This window comes from Lactuca sativa, chromosome 4 (assembly GCF_002870075.4).
Source record: "Lactuca sativa cultivar Salinas chromosome 4, Lsat_Salinas_v11, whole genome shotgun sequence".
In the NCBI taxonomy this organism is placed as follows: domain Eukaryota; kingdom Viridiplantae; phylum Streptophyta; class Magnoliopsida; order Asterales; family Asteraceae; genus Lactuca; species Lactuca sativa.
Genome location: NC_056626.2, coordinates 82,243,024 through 82,263,342, shown reverse-complemented (window position 1 = coordinate 82,263,342; position 20,319 = coordinate 82,243,024). Strand labels below are relative to the sequence as shown.

At 35.4% G+C, this 20,319-nt stretch overlaps 1 protein-coding gene across 1 annotated transcript; it reads right to left on the bottom strand.

The window, feature by feature from the left end:
• Window positions 1-9,547: 9,547 nt before the first annotated feature.
• LOC111894982 (ethylene-responsive transcription factor 4) lies at window positions 9,548-10,620 on the bottom strand. Its single transcript, XM_023891070.3, has one exon. The coding sequence runs from the start codon at window positions 10,562-10,564 to the stop codon at window positions 9,839-9,841; it is 726 nt and encodes a 241-aa protein (XP_023746838.1). The 5' UTR covers window positions 10,565-10,620; the 3' UTR covers window positions 9,548-9,838.
• Between the last annotated feature and the right edge of the window lie 9,699 nt (window positions 10,621-20,319).

Here is a 20,319-nt window from a genome sequence, read left to right as displayed (position 1 = left end):
AGGACGTGTGTACACACCGACTTTCCTTCTTTATGTTTACTTGCCAAAAGGGCTTGAGTGATATTGAACCTTTCAATTTTACAATCTTGTGGGTTAGGGAGAATAACTGGAGGAGGAGGAGGAAGTGAAACATGATTTCTTGATCCTCGAACGAATCGTGGAATATCATCTTCATGTGGAATGCTTGTTCCACGGGATTTGAGAAGACCATAGTTGTCGAACTTTGACATCTACAAAACGGGAGAAAAATGAATTCAAGTTAGTTGATAGATTGAGTCCTTGGTAGATCACCCAAATGAAATTCCAAGGCTAGGACCCAACACATTACGCTACAACCTAGAAAAGGGATGCCGTAATCTAGTTGCAGAATATTTGAAGGTAAGTGAATGACGATTCACTAATTTCCACCATGAAAAACGAAAAAGAAATTTATGTTTTAAATCTATGAAAACTCCTAGATCCTTTGAGATACATTGAACTTTCAATGGCATGTTTAAATCTCGATATGCCCCTCTTGTTTGTGACTGGGATGCCGAGGATCACAAAGCGGGTGTGAATAACCATGCAAACTTACATGGTGCCCTCACATGTTACAGTCACCTATTCGATGTGCCGGTAAACCACACACGCTCCACCGAACTATGACAAACATTGAGTCACCCTTTGCTACCTTTGCTTAGACCCATTTAGTGTGCCGGTTAACCACACACGCTCCACTAACGTCTTCGCAAGGGCACAAAGTGTAATTTCATGGAATTGCATCAATTCACTTTTGCCTAAGTAACTAAGATTGGGAATTTTATGAAAACATTTAGTTACTTTAGTAATTCATTATACTTATAATGGAAGGTTTCGTCCTATTCTACCCGTTCGGCTAACGACCCTCCACTAGTCAAGAGTGCGGTGGGTAAGAGTGGATACCCATTCAATCGCCATTTTATAGGCAATTTCCTTAAACACCCCTTATAGACCAGCTTCGTGAATGAGGCCTACTAACGATAAGACTGACTTTTAGTTATACATATATATAATGTTAGACTTTTAATGTTATATATAGTATAGGGTGTATTTTATAACTTTTAAAATACTATGTGGTTAACTTTAACAATTACACTTTTAATTCTATTAAATGGTTAACCTAAACTTTTATGGATTTATTAAACCTCTTTTAATTATACACCTTAATTAATTAATAAAACCATAAGGGTGTGATTTGAACTTTTTCAAAACAATACTAGAGTTTTAGAATTTAACATTTCTAATTAACCTTTTAATCAACTTTTAAATTCCAAAACTTGAGGGCAAGTTTTGAAACATTTCAACACATTAGGGTTTAAATTTCAAAACTACAAAACTATTGGGTTCAAATTTAAACTATGAAACCTAAAGGGCAAAATATGAAACTTTTCATAACAACAAGGATCAAATAACAAATAATCTAAACTAACATTTAATTACAATTATCCATATTTGATTTGTTTAATGATTTCTTGCAAAACAATTTATCAATTTACTCAAAATAATTAATCAATTATCTTATAAGGAAACAATTATCTTATTAATTGATAAATATCTTCAATTAGATTAAAATATAGTCAAATATATCATATAATCGGATTAATATTAATCTAACTAGATTAGGTAATTATCCCAATGCAAAAACAGCAAGAAATCCCGAGATAAACACTATCTGACGCACCGACTCGCCGAGTCACCCTCTGGAACTCGCCGAGTAGGGCTGACTCGCCGAGTCCAAGAGTGACTCGCCGAGTCAGGTCGAATAGTGAGGCCAAAAAACGATTTTCAGTTACATCAAGCATCAATACAATAGAAACCAATCATGGCTCTGATACCACTGATGGGTTTTGGTCATAAGACATCCTATGTGCTCATACAAACCCTAAAGCTCGGATCTAGGTTTCTCTATTGTACATACTTTGAATCCAATACTTTGAACCCTAATACTAGCATATGGAAATCGGAATTCACATGTAATTAGGTTTAAGAACATACCTTGATTGTTATATAGCAATAACAATCCAATTCCTCCTTGAATTTACCTTGGAAAGCTGAGAGTCACAAGTGTCACTCCTCTAATGGCTTACAAACACCATAAGCAAGTGGAGAAGGTATATAGAGAGAGGAGGGAGGTTAGAATTCGTATTTGGGACTTCTTGGAAAGGGTTACCCGAATTCATGACCTTGGGGTTGTTTATATAGGTGTAGAGATAGGGTTTCAGTCATTATCCTTATCTAGTTGATTATCCATTAAGCAACCAATAAGATAATCCTTGAATCCTTATCATACTCGAATTCTAAGGCTTTCCAACCTTAAATTCGTCCACCATACTTATAAGATAATCCTTACCTTATTTTGTAACTATCACATAATTACAAATCAGCCCCTCTAGTTTAATTAATTACATTTGATCACAAAACTAATTCTTAATTAATTATTGACCAATATTAATTAAACAAATATGATTTCTCCTTTAATATATTATTCTTATAACATATTAATAAATCATATTATTCTCTCTCTCTTTATTCATTTCTCCAATCAAGTTGCTTTGGTGAAGGCAACCCAAAAGGACCATGCACCATCGGGTCAAGTACATACCAAAATAGTTATGGACTTAGACACTAATCCAACAGGTTGACCCTTAAGGGTTATGAGTATGGAATGGTATCTTAGGGGTTGTTTTGATTCAGGCAATGAGAAGAGCTGATTTCGGGCAGAGACGTTTCAGCTATCATCGGATATTGAGGTGACTTTCCTCCTGGTTTGAACGGTTCGAAGGCACCAAGGCCAACCCGTATAAGTTACTTGTATTGATTAGTAGCTGAGTGTGGGCGAGGTCTGTATCTCATAGATAGTAGAGTGTGGTTGAGGCCCGTATCTCATAGCATTATTTGAGCATGGATATAGGACTGATTGATAGATTTGGCTATACTTAGGGGTGAGCAAAAACCGAATCGTGAACGAAAAAAACTGCATAAACCGAAACCGAAATAAAAACCGATGGTGTGGTTTTTAGTTTTGCAAAAACCGAAAATACATGGTGCGGTGCGGTTTCTAGTCTCGCAAAAACCGCAAAAAACCGAACCGCACCGCATATATATATATATATATATATATATATATATATATATATATATATATATATATATATAAAGTGTTGATATTTGTAAGAACCAAGAACTTATGAAAATTTCTATAATATAGATATCTATATTATCTATCGGATGATGATTGTATATTTTTAAACATACAGTCAGTGATATTTACAATAACAAATAATGTTTATGACATTTTTTAACATTTAAATGTGAAGAGTACTAGTGATGATATTTTTATGAATACATTAATATTATTGCATATATTAAATTTGTATTATGTTCAAGGATTAGAAACATGTTGGATGAGTGGTTATGTAATTTGATTTCAAACCAAGAGGTGGTGGTATCGTTCATCTCCAAAAAATGATTAGCACTCCTCATCTGAGTCAAAGTAACTCGCCGAGTTACTTGAGTTTTAGATAAAAAGGCAAAATGAAAACCGAAAAAAAACTAACAAAAACCCGCAAAAAACCGCAATAAAAATCACAAAAACCGAACCGCATAAAAACCGAACGGTGCGTTTTCTAAATTTCAAAAAACCAAAGTTGCGGTTTTCGGTTCGGTTTTAGCCAAAAACCGCACCGAACTGCACCATGCTCACCCCTAGCTATACTTGTTGTATGTGTGATACTTGTATGTATGTTTAGTAGCATAGTGTGGGTGGGGCCCGTATCTCATAGTTAGCCGAGTGTAGGCGAGGCCCATTTCTCATAATTAGACGAGTGTGGGCGGGGCGCGTTTCTCATAATTAGCCGAGTGTGGGCACGGCTCATATCTCATAGTTAGTGGAGTGTGGGCAGGACCTATATCTTCTAGTTAGTCGAGTGTGGGCGGGGCCCGTATCTCCTTGAGTGTGGGTGGGCACGTAACTCCTAGTAGCATGATTATGTGTTTGGTATGTGGTAGTTTGGGGAGACTCACTTAGCTTCGTGCTTTTGGTTTCAGATACTTCCGGTAGCAAGGGGAAGAGCTCAGGATGACTGCAGTGCACACACCATTATGCTAGCTTGGGATGTTTTACTCTAATCTACTGATATGTGTTTTGATATGATACTTTGATTTGATACTATGACTTATGTTATTGGAGGAAATGATTTTGATAACTATGGTTTATTTAATAATTAAAAATGAAATTTTGGTCATGATTTTTGGGGTGTTACACTATATCGTTGTTCAAAAATAATGAATGAATTTATATATCTTGGTCGATAATTATGTTGGGTTATGAGGGATCTAAAAGGCCATAAAGACGCACTAAGGAAGCAATATAAAATTAAGCCCGTAAACCCAAATATGGATACATTTTCAACCAAATCTAATGCAATTAATATAAATAGAAGAAACTTTTGGATTAAGGTGTCTAAGCCAATAACTAAATTGACATATTCTTGAATTAGAACCAAGGTCCTTTTGGGTTGCCTTCAAAACTAGTATTTGGATAGAATGACTTTAGGAGGAAGAGGTTGAATTGCTAATTTATTATATGTTTAATAAAATCGAATAAATAGTTTATTAATATATTATATGATTAATATATTTAGAAGTAATCAGAAATTAATTGAAATTAATTTTGGGATTAATTGAATTAATTAAAAGTGTAGTGACTGTTTGGTTATTTGTTGAAAGTAGAAGCAAGAAGACTCTAGAACCCCATGGGATGGAGGTGAACAAAATTTGGCTAGGAATGACCTAGAAATTTCACTCATAAGTCTTAGGATACAGAGATAAGGCAGTTTGATAATTATATTAATTAATCTGGTCTTATCCCAAAAACCCTAGCTTTGACCTCAAGTTCCCTTCAACTATATAACTCATCCCTTTCTCTCATTATTTTGTCCACTCCTTCTTGCCTTCATAGAGCCAAACTTTTGTTCTAGCCTCCTCTCTCCTCAAGTCTTCTTACTACTAGGATTTTATGTACAAGCCATTAGAGGCATCCATTCCTTTGGTACTAGTTATCCAAGATTTTGAAGAAGGATTCTACTTTGATTATTTGTAATAATAATCAAAAGGTATGTAAGCCTAGATTGATATGAATTTCGATTTTATACCTGCTCTCCTAGGTTTTCTTGATATTCATAGTTAATTGCCATCAATAGAGAAAACATAGATCCTTTTTAGGTTGTATGTGAACTTAAGGGTTTAAATGTTTTTCCACCACATGTTAAATTTTATTACCAAGAAAACCCATCAAAAATAAGAAAAATATACCCTTGTATTCCTTTGAAACCTTCTTGAATCTTGATAAAAAGAGGATTGCTAAGAGTATTAACTAGAACTCCTCTTTCAAGGTCGCACCCAAGAAGCAAATGAGCAACCATTGACAAACTCTAAAACTGTAGAATGCTCAACCCTAACCAATTAGGGTTCTGATCGTAAACCATGATGCGACCAAAGAACTTTCGCGTCGTGATGATAGGGTTTTAGGATTTTAAGAGTGGCAGTCCTGACCACTAAAAGTTTCATGTAATAAAAAGGATACATATGTGACCATTTTTAATTCTCTTGGTTCAAAGATCACCTAAATACGAAAAATCTTAAAATTTTTACAAACAAAGTTTAATAACATAACGCAAATTCTAATCATTTAAGGGCAATTAATAACATGTAAAACAAACCATCTAAAATTTTCAAACATATCCTTACCAAAAAGATTTGAACATGTTTTTTTTTTGTAATTCAAACATATAACAAAAGGTGGCAGTCATATTATTTACATACATGTTCTTTCAATAACTTTTGAAAATGTTCTAAGCTATTAAAATTTTTCAAAACTGAAAAAAAAAAAAAAAAAAAGAACATATAGGAGAAATGCTTACTTCGATTGGGTAAACCATCAGAATAAAAACAATCTCCAATTTTTTGTAATTATCGAGCATGTTTTTGGCATTTGCGAACATGTTCTTCATATTTTTGAAGTTGATTTAGAGGATATTTTGAAGGAGTTCTGTTGAAGTAGTATTTGTTGGGTTTATATTTAAAAATTAGCTATTAGTTTAACAATATAATCATTTTAAAATGAATATCATAAACTAGTTTATTTCCAACAAATGATCATCTTGCAATCAAATGAAAGATTAAAACAACCATATAAGGAAAACGAACAACAACTTATGAAGACTTTGATTCTTCTCGGATGTTGGAAGTTAATGGAGATGGAAAAAGACTCAAAGTAGAGCTTCTCTAGAAGTATCCATAAGCAGGTATTAGCCACCAAAGATTCTAGTATTCGCTTGTAGTAAGTACTTTTTAAGCCTCTAAGAGCTAATACCAAATTAGTATTAATGGAGAATCACATTAAATACCCAAATCTACAAAAACAATTTCCAAGAGAGAGGAGAGGGAAAGAGTCTTGACACTCTCATCTTTTAGAGAGAAAAAAAGGAAGAAAAAATAGCTTCAAAGTATTGCAATTCTTATCTTTATAGACATATGTACCACGGACTATACTAGTAGTTAAAGAAAGCATGGCATCTTATGACAAACATGGGTGAAAGAAGGTAAAATAGCACTCAAACTCCCACTCTCCTTGGCAATCAATGGTAATGAAGAGAGTGATGGGAGACTTGTGTGTGTTTTACTCCAGTTTAATTTCTAGCATATGCATCTCTTTATTATATAAACTAAATTCATATAAATGGACATCGATAGGTCCAAAAAGATGTACACAACATATACACCATACAATATGAGTTTCTAGTTGTTTTTCTCTCTTAGAAAATATTATTTTCATAAAAAATAATTCTCAATTAAATACAAGAGTTGATAATCTTTATTAGTAATCAAATTCTAATAAATAATCAATAAGTATCTACTTGCTATAATGTGTGACCATATATGATCATATGTTATTAGTAAATGTCATTTTATAATGATTTTAAGTATATAAATCTTTCAATATCCTACTTGCACCAGACTCATCATAGATTGATATAGAAAGTGGTAACATCTTAGCAACATTTCACTGCCTATAATAACACATGGCGAAAATGGCATTCGTCAATATCCAATTTCCAAAAGCCTTAAAGCCACAATTTATGTATATGATCAGTTATCCCTTTGTTACTGACATTATGTTGACATGAGCTTTGAATCGCAATAAATTTCATTTGGTGTTCAACTTTGGGTAACACGCGTAAGATGTCTAACTCTCAACACATAAGAGGAACAAATCTCATATTGACTACATACGCCTTTTATATAGTTCATACCATACCTGAAAATAACATTTATAACTGCCTAGTCAAAGTACATTTAACCTTGTCAAAGCATAGTATTCCGTACACACAAATCCCAATATAATCTCAGATATTAAGGATACAAAGATAGTACATTTGTCAAGTATCACTCATGACAGCGATCCATGAGGTGATCTTGAAACGAGTTATTGTTGGTAATTTTAGTATTGTTAACATATTTTAGTGTAATAATTACTGTTATCGAGACAAGTCGTATTCAGTTAGCCATCCGAGATTGGAGGTGTGGAGTGTACACTCGGAGTGTTAAATGTGAACTCGGGTATACAGGCGTACGGAGGCAGTGCCTCTGGATGCGAGTTTCCAAGGGGCAACGCCCCTGGCGAGGTCGAGGGGCAAACCCCTTAACGCCGTTAAAGGGGTAGATCCCTTCGAGGCAGTGCCCCAAAACCTAAACAAATTTCTATATAAGAAAAGATTTCACCCATGCATTTTCCCGCCAAAAAGCCTACTGATGACATCATGATGATGTAGGCTTTGGTTATGTGAAATAACTAATCATTTTGGCGCCATATTGAAGGCAACCGATTTTAACCACTTTTCTTTCATGTATAAATAACATGTGAATGTTCCTATCAAAAGGGTTGAACTTTGGTACATAGGAAAGTGATCATTTTTAGTTATTTGTCTCTCAAGTACACATAACATCACAAGGTATTTTGTATTTAAGATTGGGATAAGACCTATTCAAATCTAATTTCTTGGATTATCGTACTTCTAAATTCATGTACCCTAGGCTATAAGGGATGAATTACAGATTTCAGAAAGTATTCAAAACACGATCCTTGAATCTATCCAAGTACTATAAATTGTTATTATGATTCCCTATTTCTAAAAGTTATGTCCAAAACTTGTTCTTTGAAAAGTACATATGATTATTGGTTGCAACATTTTTCCCACTCTCATCTTAATTTATATCCCTAGCTCCTTAAAGGTGACCATTCAATGCCGACGGGTTGAAGAGTCGAAGACATGTTCCAGCTGAAGCCGCATGTTAGAAATTGGGGTATAGTAAGGCTTGGAATTTTGAAAATTGTGTAAACCACTTTCAGATTAAAGCATTTGGGTGGTACTCCCAATATTCTTTAATCAAATAAGACTCAGAGAGACAAGAATTTAGAATGTTTTGATGATAGTTTCGTGTGTACCAGAAATGAGAGCAAAACCGACTTTATGATCTTTGTCTGAAAAATGTCATATGACAGTTTCAAACTGTCTTAAAACTATAAAAACTGACATAAAACGAAAGTTTGGATAAGGGTCAAACAATGGTCTATTCTTTGAAAATCTGATTTTTGACCCTAGCCAGGGGCTGCCGCCCATTGGACCCCGCTGCCAGGGGCGCTGCCCCCGGACCCCCGTTCGTCTAGGTGTTTCGCCCCTAAATGACAGTGTACTTTGAAAACTTGATCAAACTTAAACAAGTGTGTACTCCACACCTTTCTTACTTGTTTAATATTTATCAAAATCACTTTTGTTCAACAAAGTAATCTCATTACATTTAAAATAATATTGATGATAACAAATCACCAACACCGCATCCTGCCCAATCCTCTTTCGTATTTCCTTATTTCTAATCCTCTTTCTTTTTCCTTCTTTCAGTCCAACACCAAACGGGTTAAAGAACCCGTCAATATACCTTTTTTCGGTACCTGGCAAGTGGAGGTGGTATGCCAACTAGTGCCGGAGTGCCACCTCGACACCATCCCAATCAAACCGCTACCTTCTTTAGGCTTGACTACCTTCACACTAATAATAATATCGTAGATTATACTCTCGTGCCTATTTGTTTTTTTAAGAACATGAATCATTTTAGTTTTTTTAGAAGGGCGAAATATTAATTTACGCATTTGTCAAGGGTTGTTATAAAATAATTCTTGCTTTATAAAAACAAAAGAAAATGTAAATTCGAAAAATTACGATCAAATACGATTTGGTCAAAAATATACTACTAGTCAAACAGAAAGGGGCATTCAAGTCTTTTAGCATTCAAGTCTTTTAGCATTTTTCTCACCCTAGTCTAAAAGTGAAACAAAAACGCAGCCGTAAGTGGGCGACAATAACATACGTGTCAATCATGCCGACACCAACAGCTTAAATCTCGTGTGCCGTCCGTACAAAATGGAACTGCCGGAAATTGAAACACTAGGAACACGAACATCACATATAGATTATCATCGGAAAAAAGTCACCGGAAATTCCATTGAACAAAAATTACATATTACACGACAAGACAAGCGTTTAACGAACAACAATTCGAGAAATTACTCTGCAAAGTTTCTCTACATGTCGCAAAAAAAGGGAGATCTGGTTTTGTATTTACTGCCGACGGTGATGCTAACTGACCGGCGATACATGATCACCACCGCTAAACGACGTTGCCGTATTCCTACCCGGTTATGTAAAAACGTAATATTCCTAATTACGGTTTCAGATTTACGAATTCAAGATGAATATGAATTTCAAGATTCCACTGGCGGCGGGAAGTTGAGATCGATCGTGACGCCGACGCGTCGAGTTGGAGGCGACGGCTTCAAGTCAACAACTGATGATGACGCAGAGTCGTCGCTCTTCGCAACACTAGCAGACTGCCGGAAAATGACCGACGATCTGTCGCAATTGGTGATATGGCGAGCAGATGGTTTGGATCCTCCGTCGAAATAAAACATCTGATTCGCCGGCGGCGAATAAAAGCCGGCACCGGGGACGGTGGAGAACCGGGGTTGGTTATGATTATGGTGGTGGTGGTGGTGGTTGTAGGGAAACTGGACTACGAAGGGAGGAGGGCTACCGTACGACAGGTTGAGATCCAAAAGCGGAACCATCGGTTCAGGGTCACGACTCGACGACTCAACCGTACTGGTCTGACTCGGGCTCCGCTGATTCGGACAAGTTTGTAGCTTCAACAAACCAAGATCATCATGTGTCGGAAAATTAGTCTTGGCTTTAGCACCACGAAACTCACGCGCCGCCGCGTCGTAAGCCCTAGCAGCCTCCTCCGCCGTATCAAAAGTTCCCAACCACACACGGCTTTTCTTCCCCGGATCACGGATCTCAGCCGCGTACCTCCCCCATGGCCGCTTCCTAACTCCTCTAAAATGCGGCTCTTTCGCACCAACACTAACACCAAGTCCGGCGGGGTGGGCGTTAGGTTTTCCGGCACCGGTGGATCGCTCTTTCGGCGCCATTAACGGAAAAGTAAAAAGGTAAGATTTGGAGAATGGAGGAAGTTTGGGGGAAGGAAAGGAGGGTGAAGGGTTGATTAAATAGGGCAGGGGTCAACGGATGGTTTGACTAAAAGGTGGGGCGGCAGCGTGTGGGGTTTCGTGGCGGAGATGAGAATGGGGGAATATTTTAATAAATATAAAATGAATACGGCGGTATATACATACGAGGATTATACGATATTATTAATTTATTGTTATTTATTATATCCAAATGCGGCTTAAAGTGAAATTGTATGCACACCCGCAAAATCAGGGTTGTTGCAACGCACGCGCTTTGTGTGGATCGTTTTCAAATGGAGAAATGTTTGTTAGTGAAGTATGTGTTACCAAATGAGGGTCATTTTCATTTGTGTGAAGATATAAGTTAGTGAAGTTTGTTACCACATGACACCATTTTCATTTATTTGATTGTGTTATATGAATCCAACGTAACCACCGTAATAACTAATAATTTGTAATAACTAACATTTTGTAACATGTGAATATTGGTTTTTTTTATTTTTGTAAATAATTTAAATAGATTGGTTGAATTTTTAATCCAACATTTAATACTTAATAATTGCTACAAATTTTAATATATCATTAAGACTCTCTTAGTTTTATCTACATTACTATATATATAAAAATTTGTTTGAATGCAATGTCTATAAGACAAAGCAAATTTTCAATTTAAAAAATCGATTTTTCTTGTAAAGTTCAAAAAATATAATTTTTATATCATTATAAGTTATGTTTTTTTTACGTTTCTACTAATGAAATATAAAGTTCAACAAACATTTAAATCGACAAAAAAATAGATTAAAAAATATCATTTTCGTTGGACCTTAAATATCATTCGTTTTCGGAATTGTTTATATAGTTGTAATCGTCATAAATCACTTATTTCAATGATAAATTCATCATGATTCATATTAATATAAAAATCATTGAAATACAAAACTGGTCCAAGAGTCATCTAATTACTTCATCCTCTCTCTATCTCTTCTTTGGCTTTGAGTTCTTGAAAAAAATTGTTACTTGTTTTTCTCTCTTGGAATATATACTTGGGTATTTTGCTCCAAATTTAAGAGTTAACATAAGAACTAGCATTCTAATCAAGTTGGGATATTGATGGTGTCTCAAGGGTTCATCCTCACTCCATCAACTTCCAAGCCTCCTCTAGAGGACTTAAAGTGCTTCAAAGGTTGTTACTGTTTCTTCCTTCTATGGTTGTGTTTTAAATCTTTCTTATACTTGCAAGATGATCCTTAGTGTGTGATAAAATGTTTATGTTACAAGTCTTCCGTTTGCCATTATTTGTAGTTTTTGAAACTAAATTTTAAATAAAACCTAACAATTGGTATTAGAGTCACCTTGCAAGTTTGGTTAGATTTTTTATTTATGGAAATCTTAGTTTTTGAAAAATATGGATAACTTGTTTTTGTATAAAAACAAGTTCATATAATATTTTCTTTGATAACTTTAAAATTGTTATTTTATGTGACAAAACTTACATGTATTTTTTTCACTTAAAGTTGTCTTAGAAAAACAAATGTTGTTTTATGTGTATATGTGTTTTAGAATGCATAAACAAGCCTTTGACCATTTGTGTTGTTGTTTGTGTGATTTGGTTAAAAATGGTTTGTAATATTTTTTTTATTTATAAAGTATGTAATAAAAGTAGCTAGTTTTTATTCTTGTTATTTTTATATAACATAATAGTTTTAGGCTAGATTTATTTTATGAAAAATGTAACAAGATGAATATGGAGGTTATTTCTTGAAGAACCATGGTCACCCACAGTTTTTATAAATATTTTATAAAGGTTCATAACTTTTATAAAGTTTTTATAAAATTACAACAAAGTTGGTTGTCAATGTAAGTAGGAGCTTGAAGATCACACGAAGAAAAAGTTGTAATATTTAGTTCCTTTGTCCCTTAGGAAGGACTTAACACTTTCGTGTTGTCTCAAAAAAAGTGTTATATAGTTTAAAGTTTTTTTTATGTCAAATGCATGTTTGTGTTGTTTATTTTTCAAGTAAATATTTTGTGTGGTTGATAACTTAGTTTTTCACAAACTCAAACTATTTTTAACAAAAATAAACATCACATGGAGTTTGGATTTCAAAAGGTAAAAGATGGACATAAGATGTAACATATTCTAGCAATAAAATTGTTAATTACGACAACTTTTGAAATACTGAATTATTGGTGTAAAAATCATGTTTTTATAACTTATTCAAACTCTAAAGTATTATTTAATAAAATGAAGTTTTATTAAAAAAAAATATTTAAAAGGTTCTACATGGCTCAAACACAAACTTAATACTAGTTATTAATTTTAAAATTGGACCAAGCTGAAATATAAAACCGGGTTTTTTATAAGAACCTTAAAAGTGATTTTTTAGAAAAATTGATACCATGACATATTGGATGCATGTAATTGTCATGATATCACATGTTTTAAATAGAATAATAAAACATACAAATTCCTTTTTCAAAATGCAAGTCTATGCCATCTAATTTTAGAAACATTTGCACATTACTTGTATAATGCTAGTGGGATAAAGGATACCTAACCATTAGTATTATCTTTAGATGGCCAAAGTATTTTTGCGATTTCTATAACCAAGTTATGGACCAATTGTACAAGTTTCTCTAATTGGATGACTTGATTGGAAACCTCTTGTGATAAAGGTCACCTAAGCAAGAGTATCTCAAGCCATAGATGAGACCAAACATGTCAAATTAACAAATTGCTTGTTAAGGGTCTTATAAATCTAGGAATTACAAATGGTGTAATTAATACAAGTTATTTACCTTGTTAAAATTGGGTAATGGGATAAAGGATACCTAACCATTTATTTGATTTGTAACTTGGATCCTAGACTTTAAATAAATAATGTTTTAGGAAACAAAAGGGGTATTATTATTTAAAGAATTAAATACTAAATGAAAACTTTGTTAAACTTTTGTGGCTCCACCAATTATTGTAAAACAACACCTAATGAACATTCAGTCAATTCTTGACAAAGATAAGCTCAACCACTCCGACTTTTTAGACTGGCACAGAAATTTAAGAATCGTTTTGAAACAAAAAAAGAAAGATTGTGTCCTTGAAAACCAAACCCCTGATGAACCACCTGCTCTCCTAAAGGCTGCACATGATGCATGGCTAAAGCATATAGATGATTCACTTGATGTTTCATGTCTTATGCTTGCCTCTATGGTTCTCGATCTTCAGCGGGATCTAGAACACTACACTGCCTTTGACATGATTGAACATCTCAAGGAGATGTTTGGAAAACAAGCTAGAATCGAAAGGTATGACATTATGAGAGCACTTCATTCAATGAAAATGGAGGAGAATGGGAATGTGAGCACACATGTTCTCAAGATGAAAAGCTACATGGATCAATTAGAGAGATTGGGCTCTCCATACCCACAAGACTTGGCTGCAGATATCATTCTGAACTCTTTGCCAAAGTCTTACAATGCTTTCATCATGAACTATAACATGAATGGGTGGGAGAAACATATCTCTAAGTTGTACGGGATGCTAAAAACTGCAGGGAAGAATATCCCAAGTAAAACTCCCCAAGTGCTCGTGATCAGGGAAGGAAAAGTTAAGAAGAACAAAGGAAAGAACTTCAAGGGAAAGCCACAAGCTAGCAAGGGAAAAGGGAAGAAAGCTCCTCAAAACTCGCCACCTAATAAGAAGGAAAAGGTTGCCAAATATGACACATGCTTTAAGTGTGGAGTTGTCCGGCATTGGAAAAGGAATTGTTTTAAGTACCTTGCAGAGTTGAAAAACAAGAAGGTTGGGGAAGGCCCTTCAGGTATATCCATTTTTATGATTGAAATGGGATTATTTACTTTTTCATCTAACACTTGGGTATTAGATACTGGTTGTGGAACTCATATTTGTAATTCGTTGCAGGGGTTCAGAAAGAGTAAGGAACTTAAAGCATATGAGATGGTATTACATGTCGGCAATGGGGCACGTGTTGCGGTCCAAGCTTTAGGACATTTTGATTTATGTTTACGATCTGGTATGTACTTGACATTAGACAATGTGTGCTTAATTACTTCTATTACTAGAAATATCATTTCAGTTTCGTGTTTGAGAAAATCTGGTTATGATTTCAAATTTGTTGATGATAACATCCACTCCTTCTTGAAAGGAAGATTCTATTTTGAGGCTAGACCAATAAATGGAATCGAATTAAACCTAGATGAAACCTCAAACAATAAGTTCCTTTATCATGTTAACACCAAAAGGCCCAAACCAGATTTGAATCAAACATATCTTTGGCATTGTCGCCTTGGTCATATAAACAAAATGCGCATATCTCAATTCCAAAAGAGTGGACTTTTGGGGGAAATGACATTGATTCATTTGACATATGTGAATCGTGTTTATGTGGCAAGATGAGAAAATCCTTTTTCTTTGGAACAAGTGAAAGAGCAATTGTTTTATTAGGCATCATACACACCGATGTATGTGGACCTTTCAAAACAATGTCAAGATATGGAGAGAGATATTATATCACCTTCACTGATGACTTTAGTCGTTTTGGTTATGTGTATTTGATGAAACATAAACATGAAGCATTTGAAAAGTTTAAATTGTTTCAAAGTGAAGTTGAAAATCAGCTCGACAAAACAATCAAAATCCTTCGTTCAGATAGAGGAGGCGAGTACTTGAGCCAAGAGTTCCAGGACCATCTAAGGAGTCGTGGGATTATCTCGCAACTCACTCCACTTAGAACACCATATCTTAATGGTGTTTTTGAAAGGAGAAATCGAACCTTACTTGATATGGTTCGATCCATGATGAGTCGAAGTACCCTTCCTTTATCATTTTAGAGTTATGCTTTACACACCGCAGCCTGTATCTTGAATGTGGCACCAACTAAGAAGGTAGAGAAAACACCTTATGAGATGTGGTATGGAAGACCTCCATCCTTATCTTATATGAAAGTTTGGGGATGCGAAGCTTATGTTAGACAGGAGATTTCCAACAAACTTGAGCCTAGATTTACCAAATGCATCTTTGTAGGATATCCTAGAGATTGTTTAGGATATTACTTCTACATCCCTAATGAAAATAAGATCTTTATTTCACGAAAAGTTGAATTCTTCGAAAGCAAGTTTCTAACGGATGAGGCTAGTGGGAGGCATGTGGAACTTGAAGAAGATCAAGAACCTCAACCCGATGCATCTTTAGTTGGCACTAGTATTGAACAAGAGGTTGTTAAAGATGAAGAGATCATTGTCCTTTAACCTACTAAAACACAAGGCGTTCGCAGACCTGGTAGAATTCATCATTAACCTGAGAGATATGGATTTCTCATTGACGGGTGCTTCGTAATGACGAATGTGGATGAGCCGGTCAGCTACCAATATGCAATGTCAGATCCCGAATCTGACAAATGGCGTGAAACCATGAACGCTGAGATGCAATCCATGAGAGAAAATCAAGTCTGGGACTTGGTTGATCTTCCTCCCAATAGCAAGACTATTGGAAGTAAGTGGGTCTTCAGGAATAAGATGTTGGATTTGGTGTCTAAGCCCATATCTATAATTGGTATATACTTGACTCGAGAGTAGCATGATCCATTTGGGTTGCATGGCACCGGAATAATTTGTAAGGATGCACTTATGAGAAAAGGATATTTACGATTTATTAATATATTATAAGTTCTAATATATAAATATGAAATCATATTATTTAATTAGTATTGATCAAGAATTAATTTGGAATTAATTTTGTGATCAAAAGAGACTAATTAAATATAAGGGGTTGATTTGGTAAATCATTCACTCTTATGGTGTGGGCCTATGATCCATGATTCCTTATGTTGGGCTAAACCCATGTGACAACCCATGGATGATCCATGGAGGTTTAAACCGATGGAGCATGAGGAATGTGGAAGGTCATGGACATTAGGGTTTACATGTTGTAACCCTAGTTTTGCCACACTATATAAGAGACCATAAGCATACCAAAATCGGCACCTAAGTGAGCTTAAAAGAGTGTTAGCCGATTTTTGTGAAGCAAGTAATCCTCTCTCAAGTCCTCCATTGTTGGTGGTGTTGTATGAAGCATTTGAGGCATCACATTTGGGGTGCTAGGCTCTTAACGGTCCGAGGAATCAAGCTACAAGGAAAGGTGTGTGTTCTAACTACTTTTTGTTATACTATTACCCATGTTTTTATGTTAGATAGGGAAATGTTTTGGAAAATCATTTTACATGTATAACTAGAGAAAACATAGATCCAAAGCACTTAGGGTTGTATGTGCACCTTAAGGTTGTTAGGATGCTCAAAACCCATTAGAAGATTGACATGGATGGCAACTTACACACATTCAAAGAAAGATTGGTTGCCAAAGGATTCACTTAAACTCATGGGGTTGATTATGATGAAACCTTTTCACCAGTAGCTATGATTAAATCAATAAGGATACTATTTGCCATAGCTGCATATTATGACTATAAGATATGGCAAATGGATGTCAAAACCGCTTTTCTAAATGGACACTTGGAAGAAGATGTCTATATGGATCAGACTGAAGGTTTTGTCGACCAAAAGCATCCTAATAAAGTGTGTAAGCTCAATAGACGCATATATGGGTTAAAGCAAGCATCTCGTAACTGGAATCATTGTTTCGATGATGAAATCACAAAGTGTGGTTTTATTAGAAATGAAGATGAATCTTGTGTTTACATGAAAACTAGTGGGAGCTCGGTGACATTCTTGGTCCTATATGTGGATGACATATTGATCATGGGAAATCACATTCCAACTTTACAAAGTGTAAAGACTTGGCTTGGAAAGTGTTTCTTAATGAAGGACCTAGGTGAAGTACAGTACATTCTTTGAATCAAAATGTATAGAGGTAGATCAAAACGATTAATAGGTATAAGCCAAGGTACATATATTGAGAAAGTATTGAAGCGGTTCAATATGGACAACTCTAAGAGAGGATTTGTACCCATGGCGCATGGAACTATACTAAGTTCATCTCAATGTCCTAGCACAAAGGCTGAAGCTAGACAAGATGAAAGATATTCCATATGCTTCTGCAATTGGATCCATCATGTATGCCATGAATTGTACAAGGCCTGGTCTTGCTTATGCTATGAGCATGGTAAGAAAGTTCCAACAAAATCCACGGGAGAGTCATTGGAAAGTTGTGAAGAACATCCTAAAGTACATACGAAGAACTAAGGATTTGTTCCTCGTCTATGGAGGCATGGAAGATAGCTTAAGTGTAAATTGCTACACTGATGCTTCCTTCACAACTGATCGAGATGATTGCAAATCACAATCTGGATATGTGTTCATTATCAATGGGGATGTGGTGTCTTGGAAAAGCTCCAAGAAAAGTGTTGTTGCATAATCCACTAGAGTGTCAGAATACATTGCTGCTTCTGAAGCTACACAAGAGGCTGCTTGGATGAAGAAATTCATTGGGGATCTAGGGGTAGTCCCTACCATTCAGGACCCCCTAGACGTGTTCTGTAACAATGAGGGTGTTATTGTTTTGGGAAAAGAACCCCAAGCACAAAAGAAGACCAGACATATTAGCCGCATATTCAACTTCATCCGATATAAAGTTGAAGAAGGTGAAATTAGTATTCGCAAAGTTCACACCAATCAAAATATGGAAGACCCTTTCACGGAACCTCTTCCTCAAGCAAAATTTGAAGGACATGCTCGAGGAATAGGACTTTGCTATTCTAGTGATTGGATTTGATCTATGTATCAGTATTGAATATTGGAACATTATATAACATCATCTATTGTAATGACTATGATATATATGGCATATGATCTTTTCATTAAAAAAAAATTATGTTCTTTATTAACATGTTTAATCCTTGAGTAAATTTATTCACTCTAAAACTCCATAGTTAGTTGTTATTGTGAGAGAAATAATGAAATAAGACTAATATGAAATAGGATGGTTGACAAAGCATTGTAATCAGTTTCATAGATACTTACTAGAGAATAAGTATTGGAGTGACCCGTTCAAGATCACTTCATGGATCGTTGTCATGAATGATACTTATTAAAAGGTAATATTTATATATCCTTAACACCTGAGATACATATATGGAACTTGAGTATGGGGAATGTTATGCTTTGATGTAGTCAAAAGCTATTCTTTTATTAGGCAGTGATAAAAGCTATCATCATATATGATGTAAACTATGCAAGAGGCATATGTAGTCAAGATGGGATTTGTTACTCTTCTTCGTTGAGAGTTAGACGTCTAAGGCCTTATGTAAAGTTGATCACTTACATGATGTAATACCCCTACTCTCAGGTATTAATTTTACAGCTTTATTTTCATATTGAAAGGTCTACTCGACGAGTTGGATGCCCCGATTCGTCGAGTATGAACATTTTGGCCACTTGTTTAAGTGATCAACTCGTAGATTCGGACACATGACTCGACGAGTTGGAGCGGGAGGATGAAACCCTAATTTCCAGGGTTTTGCACCCTATTTAAAGGGTCATTAGCCTCCCTTAGCCACCCTTACAGCCTCCTTTGAGTCCAAAAACCCTAAAACGTGTTTTTCTCTCTTGTTGTGTGATATTAAGCCTTGTAGTGGATTGTGGAAGGAAGATCTTGAAGTACACAAGCTTGGAACAAGAGGAAGGCTGTAGATCTGAGTTCTTCTTCATCTTAGCATCGTTTTTGTGGTAACAAGTTATTACCTTGACCTTCTTCTATCTAGATTTATGCATGTATGAGATTAGGGCCACTTTGGCCATGTTGATATGTTATCTTGGGTATTAGGCGTGATCTGAAGTCGCAATTTCAGATCTAGCCTTATCTTGGTCTGCAAGATCATAAAGTTTCAGCCTTTAGTGAGTTAATACCTTCTTCATCCCTTATAACCTTTCTTTAGCTTGATTTGGGCCATTATCACCATGCATGTACGTAAAGTTTGCACCTTTACATAAGAAGTATGCCTTAGGAGCTTGGATCTGCATTATGCAGCTTTAAAGTGGCTTAAAAATTGTCTGGATGGAGAAAGGACTGAAGGGACTCAGCGAGTTGCATGGCCAACTCGGTGAGTCCGATGAAGATTGACGTGCAAGGATTTATGCATGGAATCATCGAGTTAGCTAGGGTTTTTGTAACACCGTAAATTTCAAAACAATTTTTCGTTTAAAAATAATCGTTTAGTTCTTAAAAACACTTTTCTTAAAATCTCATTCATAATCGAATTACAAAACATAACTCCATTTACACTTGCATAATAAACCAGGATCCTCAAAACGTGACTTTTTCTCTGGTGTGTACAATCGAGCCGGTGTCGTCCCGTGATCCTGAGAGAAACTTGAAACACATAACACAAAACACTGTAAGCACGAAGCTTAGTGAGTTCCTCAAAATACCACACATAGCATATATTAGCCACTCGAGGCTATAACTATGTGGGTCCGTGGACCCTACTCTGTGAACCTTCCGGTTCTAACTCTGCGAACCTTCCGGTTCTAACTCTGTAAACATGCACAGCATAAATCACATAGAAATAATGCAGTACAACACATAACATACATAGCATACAAATACTCTGTCACATAACTCTGGTTACCTACTCAAGGTAAAGTATAGTGAGAAGACTCACCTGGCAAATCAGAAAGCAATTATCTGCACATGCGAACCTCGGACTCCCCACCGCCTACACATAAGGCAAATGTCTCTAATTAAT